The sequence below is a fragment of the Macaca thibetana genome, chromosome 8 (assembly GCF_024542745.1).
Source record: "Macaca thibetana thibetana isolate TM-01 chromosome 8, ASM2454274v1, whole genome shotgun sequence".
NCBI classification, from domain to species: domain Eukaryota; kingdom Metazoa; phylum Chordata; class Mammalia; order Primates; family Cercopithecidae; genus Macaca; species Macaca thibetana.
The window spans coordinates 71,796,884-71,805,000 of NC_065585.1; the positions used below are offsets into that span (position 1 = coordinate 71,796,884).

Genomic DNA, 8,117 nt, shown 5'->3' on the forward strand with positions numbered 1-8,117 from the left:
CAGCCTTGGCACTAATCAACAAAATGTCTCCAGTAAACAGTGACAGTATCTCTTGGTGTAACAAGATAAAGGAGAAAGGAGTCAGGAAGCATATGGTACTCATCCATGTTTCTGTTTATATATAGGATAACAAATTCAGGAACAATGGGAAAGTAATAATGAAACCTTAATAGGAAATACAATAGAGATTACGAAACACTACCATTTGATTTTTTATGCAAATACTTCAATATTCCAATATTTTTACTCACTTGCTAAATAAAGCACATAACTCAAAATGCTAAATAATTCTGTTTGTCTAAATCTTTTAAAGAATAAAATGGTGAAAAACCAAAATTGCTTAGTTAGGTATATATGACATTGTTTATTATCTATCATAGACATCAAGATGATCATAGTTAATACCAATTTAAGCTTTGCAGAATACTGTTTTAGGCCCAATATTGATATATTAAATGACGGTATCAGAGAATCTTGTATTTATGGCATTAGGTTATAAAGATCTATTCAAAACCATTTTTGTCAAAGTTTAAACACTGGAACAAAAGTCAAATTGTTTCTAAATGTGACACAAAATGATTCTTGCTAATAGTACAAATTTTGTACCATGGGTAATATTATTGTCTTTTTCTTTTTTAAAAAAATCATTTCCATTTTTCTTTTAGATTCAGGGAACACATGGGCAGGTTTGTTAGCTGGGTATACTGTATAATGCTGAGGTTTGGGGTACAGATGATCCTGTCACCCAGGTAGTGAGCAGAGTACCCAGTAGGTAGTTTTTCAGCTTTTCCTCCCGCTCCCCACCCTACCTCCCCAGTGTCTATTGTTCCCATGGGTCCTCAGGTATTACTATTTTCAAGTTTTTTTATTTACATAAAACTATTGAAAGCAAAAGTATGTCATGCTTATAGGTTACTTTGTACATTTATCATTCTATTAATAAACATCTTAAGTAATTAAGTAGTATATTAAGGTCATAAACCAAGTTGTTATCTCATATCAAAGGACTATTGTTACTCAATAATCTAGAAAATTCATTTTAGGCAGGACACGGTGGCTCACGTCTGTAATCTCAGCACTTTGGGAGGCTGAGGTGAGCGGATCATGAAGTCAGGAGTTCAAGACCATCCTGACTAGCATGGTGAAACCCTGTCTCTACTAAAAATACAAAAATTAGCTGGGCGTGGTGGTGTGTGCCTGTAATCCCAGCTACTCAGGAGGCTGAGGCAGGAGAATCGTTTGAACCTGGGAGGCAGAGGTTGCAGTGAGCTGAAATTGTGCCATTGCACTCCAGCCTGGGCGACAGAGACTCTGTCTTAAAAAAAAAAAAAGAAAATTCATTTTAATGGGTTATGTTACAGGGTTGAAGTCCGCCTAGAGACACAAAATAGGTTAACTGAAATTCTTTTTTTTTTTGGATCATGTTTTAGTTTTTTCATTGGAACAGGATTTGGGGGTGGGGATACTAAATGTGGCAGGATTCAACAAATTTACATTTTATCAAAATAAGGTTCTTAATACAATGATAGCATATGCTTTAACTCTTATAGCACAAACCCTCAAAGTTTTAAAATACATAAATGACACAAGTTTCAACAAAATGCAGTGATCAAAATACTTAACTGTCCTTTCATCAAGCTTTTACAAACACAATCAGTCTTCGCTGTCTGAGCAAATCAGTTTTAGTTTCTTCATGGTCCTCCATCTGTCTTTTAACATGACACTTGTCCGGTTGTTGAATTTATAATGCAGTAGTATTTTAGACCAGTTTCCCTCTCCATATTTCCTCACGCCAGATCTCAAATTCTTGTCTTCTTCCCAAAGCCATGCCTTTTGATAAAAAGTAAAACAGTTATTTACAGAAACAATTATTCAAAAAGAAAATACCTACTATAAATGCCAGTTTAAAAAAATCAAAATAATGCTTAGTTTCTTAAAGATGGAAGATTTCTCTAAACATTTCTTAGATTTTTTATAAGATTATACATTTATCATAACATTTTTAGGGGTCATTATTATTACCATTCATTTTATGTAAGCTCAGCTGCCCAAGATCAGATAGCTAGAAAGTGACAGCGCTACATGTCAACTCAATTTTTCTGACTTTAAGCCCACATTGTCTCTTAAAATGCTCTTCTACAATTGTTAATAGTTGTATTTATTATCCTCCAAATCTCCAAATAGGCTTTGTGAATGTTTAGTACTTCACTAATGAACTCAGTGAAAACCCTGTTCTGCCTATGTTAGGGGAAGTATTACACACCCATATAAAACTCAAATCTTGTCTAAAATACTTTCAAAAACACAACTAACAAACTGATTAGGAACATTTAATTTTATGCTAAGAGAAAATTCCTAAACATTTTAAAAAATCAAATTTAATACTATACATAGAAAAATTACTGATACTTGGCATTTGCTACAGGGAACCAACTAATTATTCCTTCTGTTGGCATGCTGAAAGAGCAATATGACCATCTGCGTGATTATTTACTGTGTCTAGATTACAAGAAATTCTCCAGCACTTCACATTTTCCTTAAAAACCCTGTTCATCAACCCACACTCATTCAGATGGCTGCTAAGTGTTGGTGAGGATACGGATAAATTGGAACCTATGTGCACTGGTGGTGGGAAAGTAAAATTATAGCACCACTATGGAAAACAGTATGGCAGTTACCCAAAAAAATTTTAAAAGGACTACCATATGATCCAGCAATTCCACTCTGGGTATATATCTAAAACAGTCGAGAGCAGGGACCTGAAAATGTATTTGGTACATCCATGTTCATAGCAGCATTATTCACAATAGTTAAAATGTGGAAGCAACCCAACTGTCCATCAACTAATAAATGGATAAACAAAATTATATTATATTACATGTTTATATAATTCAGCCTTCAAAAGAAGTTCCGACGCATTCTAGAACATGGATAAACCTTGAGGACATTAGGTTAGACAGAAAAAGACAAATACTATGCTACCTCTGATATGAGGTGGCTAGAACAGTCCAACTCATACACAGAAAGTAGAATGATGGTGGCAAGGGGGCTGGGAGGATGGAAATGGAGTTACTGTTTATTGGGTACGGTTTCAGTTTTGTAAGAGGAAAACAGCTATTGATAGATGGTAGTGATGGTAGCATAATATGAATATATTTAAAGCTACCAAACTGTACATTTAAAAATAGTTAAAATGGCAAATGGTAAATTTTATATCATGTGTACTTCACTATAATCGAAGGAAAAAAAAATTCAGTTCAGTTGTCTGATGCAATATTAGAATTCAAGGTGACCTGAAGAAGACAAACATGACATGAGAACCATCTTGTGTATGACTCAGTACCAAAAAGTTGGCAGTGACCGTAACCAAACCCATGTAGAAGTTTGTTTGAGCTACCTTAAACCTGATCCCCTGTTCTTGCTATTCCTCTGCTCTGTGACTTAAATCCAAGATACCAACCTGGTCTCTTCTGTACCTGCTTTTGCTTTTGTTTGTCTGTGGCACACCTATCAGCAACTGTGCTGCTTACAAGTACATGGCTATTCAATCGCTAGACAAAGGTTGACAGCCTCCTATAACCATCTATTAATGCCTGACTCAGCCTTCACTCCTACAAAACCTCACTACACTGCTTGTCATTAACTGACAAAAACCAAGAGATGTATTAATAAATTTTTCATGTGTCAGGTGATTGATTAAAAGCACTTCAACAGTGGGTTATTAATCTTTGGGGTCATATAAATCTTGTAGATCTGGCCGGGTGCGGTGGCTCAAGCCTGTAATCCCAGCACTTTGGGAGGCCGAGACGGGCGGATCACGAGGTCAGGAGATCGAGACCATCCTGGCTAACCCGGTGAAACCCTGCCTCTACTAAAAAAAATACAAAAAACTAGCCGGGTGAGGTGGCGGGTGCCTGTAGTCCCAGCTACTCCGGAGGCTGAGGCAGGAGAATGGTGTAAACCTGGGAGGCGGAGCTTGCAGTGAGCTGAGATCCGGCCACTGCACTCCAGCCTGGGCGACAGAGCGAGACTCCGTCTCAAAAAAAAAAAAAAAAAAAAAAAAAAAAATCTTGTAGATCTACTCCACAGAAAAGTGTAGGTATCTAAAATTTTATATACAAATATGGGGGGCCACATAGACTCCCTTTAAAGAGCCTATCAACTCCATGGTCTCCAAGTTAAGAATTTTTTTCTTTCAAAAACTTGTCATATACATTATTCAGCTTTAAAAATTAGTTTGTGGTTTAGGCAAATTTCATACACATATACGGCATTGTTTTCTTGTTCTTATCTGAGCTGTAGTATTTTTAATAAGGTGCACAGATGACGTTTGATAGGACAATACAAAAGCCCCTTTCTTTCAAGAAATGACCAATGTTCTCTGAATCCTATTTGGGGTCCTGGGTGCAGTATATTTAGGCAGTATTTTCCAATGTATCATCTATAGCAAGGGTCAGCAAGCCACTGCCAAAACCCAGGCCAAGGCTGGTTTTCTACAGCCCTGGAGCTAAGAACCATTTTTAAATTTAAGTCATTTAAAAAATATATTTAAAATATGTAACAGAAACTATGTATGTGAAATATATGTAAAATAAATATATTAATAATATATTATAAATCTTGCTCTTTATAGAAAAATTTTGCTCACCCCTAACCTAGAGGAAAGTAGTAATGTTGTCAGTACAGATTAACTGAAAACTAACAGTGTTTAGCATTAAGTATTTTGTTTTTTTCTTCTATTGAAAAAGAGTAACTTTAGCTTGATATAATGTTACTTCATGGTTGATTGTGCCTTTATTATTTTGCTTGATTTAAATGTTTTCAGTCTTTGTTTAATTTTACCTGTGACTGAAAGAGTTTTGAAAACATCATACACAATAAGCTATCATCTGGCAAGTAAGGAAAGCTGTGATTTTTAAGTTTAGAGGTTCAAGTGGCCTAGTAGTCACTGGTACCAACTCCTACTTTCTATAGCTAGAGTTGAATGAGTGACACAACTAACCTATCAGTGTCAGATCAGAAAGAAAACATAAGGGCAGTACAATTTCATAAAGTCTACTACCATGCTTAAAACTTTCCATTTCCTCATTTTATACATTTAACTGATTGTACCAGATTCCACTGATAGTAATAGTTAGGGGAAGAGTTTAAGATGATGTATTTCTGGACATTAAACCCATACAAGTAATTTCCTTTGTTTTATTGTCATTTGTCTTTTATTTTCTAGAAAAATCAAATACAAAATCATAACAACTCCAGCCATGCCAATAGCCTGAAAAGATACAAAGAGCACGTAACAAATTAAAACACACCAATCTTTTTCTTTCCCGAGGCTAGAGATGATATAACTCAGATCTGAAAACTGTATATCCATTCTAAAGAACAAATAATGCTTTTTAATGCCTTAAAATGATACTACAAATAGTAAAAGAAAATACTGCTACAGTATTTCTCATTATATACTGTTTACGGAAAACAGTTTGAAAGGCATTTACTTTTCGTCTTTAATGGAATAAATTTATAAAAGGAGGGCTCTTTAATTCTGATAAGGAAGGAAGGAATATCTTTAACAGACCAATGTAGGAAAAAGAAAACTGTCCAAGTAGACATGGGCTATTGCCGTAAGTTTTTTTTTTTTAAAAACCTCAATACAAAATAAAATTAAGTCTATCACTTACCTTCTAAAACAAGTATTTTAACAAAAGGCCAACAGCAGAAAGCTAAAAAATAAAACCAGGCCCTTGTGATATCCACAGAATTCTTTTTTGGCATAGGAAAGGGTGATAGATATTATCACTGATTACGTGGTTGATACCTTACATTTTGTTTTGAATAGAAGAGAAACAACAGTTTTCTTCATATTTATCTGCAAATAACACCTCATTTGGAATGCCTGCTAGAAGAACTCCAGGGAAAGATCAGTTATATGTGTAAGGCAGAGACTTCTGGTTTCCAGTCTCACATATGAAGAGCTTGGAAATCATCACTCCAGTCCCCAGAAGAAAAAAACTGTTGAACAAACTGAAAATCAGTAACTCTTCTTAGATACATCAAAGAATGAATGTCACAGGGCAAACTGCTGCCCTGAAAACTAGAGAAAGAGAGAGGCAGACTGAGAGAATCACAAGAATTACTGGGGACAGAAAGGCCAGGAGCAGAAGCTCACAGCTGGAGCCAACACTGGTAGAAGCAATTAACTGTGACTGAGGAACTGATGGAGGCTTAGTGTGGATAAGCTTGAGAGTTAAAAACTCCAGGGGCCCAGTTTCAGAGGGACTCACAAAGTTTTGGGAGTTTTATCTCCAGGAGCCCTATCAGGTCTCAGGGTAAAGATCAGACAACAATTCTTTCCTGCTTCTGACAGCAGGAGGGGAAAGGTAGCCATTTAGAAATACTCCCTATTTAGAAATACTCCTCATTTCAAAATAAATGAGGAGAGCGTTCTGGTCTCCTTAACAAAATCCTTTCCTCAAGAGAAACTAATTTTGCCAGAACCTAACCCACTGAGGTTTTACAAGAACCTAACTTACCTGTGGAAATACTCAATTCCACCCCTCTCTAGCCTTCATGTCTCACCCAAGGGGTGGTGGGCTGAGAAGCACTTATGAAGGTCACAGTCTAGAACACAGGCTTACTAAAAGAAGGGAGACCTATGCACAGGACTCCAGAACGCTTCACCTCCCCTTACCTTACCACCACATCAGTCAGGATCCTGGGCATTATAGTTGAAAGAGCTCCTTCAGATTCTTATTAAAAAGCAGTCTCTAGGGAAACCCAGAGGCAAGAGAGACAAAAACAAGACACTAAAGGAAATTTTAGCCTTTGACACCTACAGCTACAGAAAACGATAACTCCCAGCCAGATAAACATAAAACCTCACATTAGGCCAGGTACGGTGGCTCACGCCTGTAATCCCAGCACTTTGGGAAGCCGAGGTGGGTGGATCACAAGGTCAGGAGATCGAGACCATCCTGCCTAACACAGTGAAACCCTGTCTCTACTAAAAATACAAAAAATTAGCCGAGTGTGGTGGTGGGCGCCTGCAGTCCCAGCTACGCGGGAGGCTGAGGCAGGAAAATGGCGTGAACCCGGGAGGCAGAGCTTGCAGTGAGCTGAGATCCTGCCACTGCACTCTAGCCTGGACGACAGAGTGAGACTCCATCTCAAAAAACAAACAAAAAAATAAAAAACTTCATATTAAAGGATCATTTATCTCATTTCCTTTTACCTGATATATCTAGCTATCAGCAAAATATTATAAGCATGCTAAAAAGCAAAAAACACAGTCTGAAGAGACAAAGGAAGCACCAGGACCACACTCAGATATGGCACAGATTTTGAAATTGTCAGACTTGGAATTTAAAATGATTATGATCAATATGTCAAAGGATTTAATGGAAAAAGTGGACAACATGCAAGAACAGATGGGTAAATGTAAATGGAGAGATGAAAACTCCAAGAAAAAACCAAAGGGAAATGCCAGAAATCAACAACATGGTAACAGAAATGAACAATGCCTCTGATGGGCTCATAAGTAGATTAAACACAGCTGAAGAAAGAATCAGTACATTTGAAGATATATTAATAGAAAGTTCTCAAACTGAAAAGAGAAAAAAGAATGAAAAAAGATAAAGGAATACCTAAGAACTGTGGGACAACTTTAAAAGGTGTAACATTTGGAATCATAATGGGAACACCAGAAGAAGGAAAGGAACAAAAGAAAGATTTGAAGTAATAATGGCTGAGAATTTTCCAAAACTAAAGACAGCCACCAAACTACAGATTCAGGAAGCTCAGAAAACACCAAGCAGGATAAATAAACAAACTATATACATGTACATCATATTCAAACTGCAAAAAAAATTCAGTACAAAACGTATGCATGACTGTGGTCGCACATGGTAGCATAAGGTTAGCATTTCCCTCTTCTCCTTTGGGAATTCACCCAAAAGCAACAAGAAATAAAATCCTGAAATAAAACTCTGAAAAAAGTAAGAGGCATTTACAACCTGAACCATAATGTAGGTAGAAAGGGTATACATAATCAGTGTAACTTAGGTGTATGAAAAAGCAACTTTGTCTACAGATCTCAGGAAACATGTGGTGTACGCTTTTCT

At 36.6% G+C, this 8,117-nt stretch overlaps 1 protein-coding gene across 2 annotated transcripts in view; it reads right to left on the reverse strand.

Annotated features, from left to right (window-relative positions):
* Positions 1-340: 340 nt before the first annotated feature.
* Positions 341-8,117, reverse strand: part of TERF1 (telomeric repeat binding factor 1) — a 38,812-nt gene continuing 31,035 nt past the window's right edge. For both annotated transcript variants that reach the window (XM_050802640.1, XM_050802641.1), the window contains one exon: positions 341-1,830. In XM_050802640.1, coding sequence (XP_050658597.1) covers positions 1,654-1,830 — 177 coding nt within the window. In that variant the 3' untranslated portion in view covers positions 341-1,653. The remainder of the gene's footprint in view (positions 1,831-8,117) is intronic.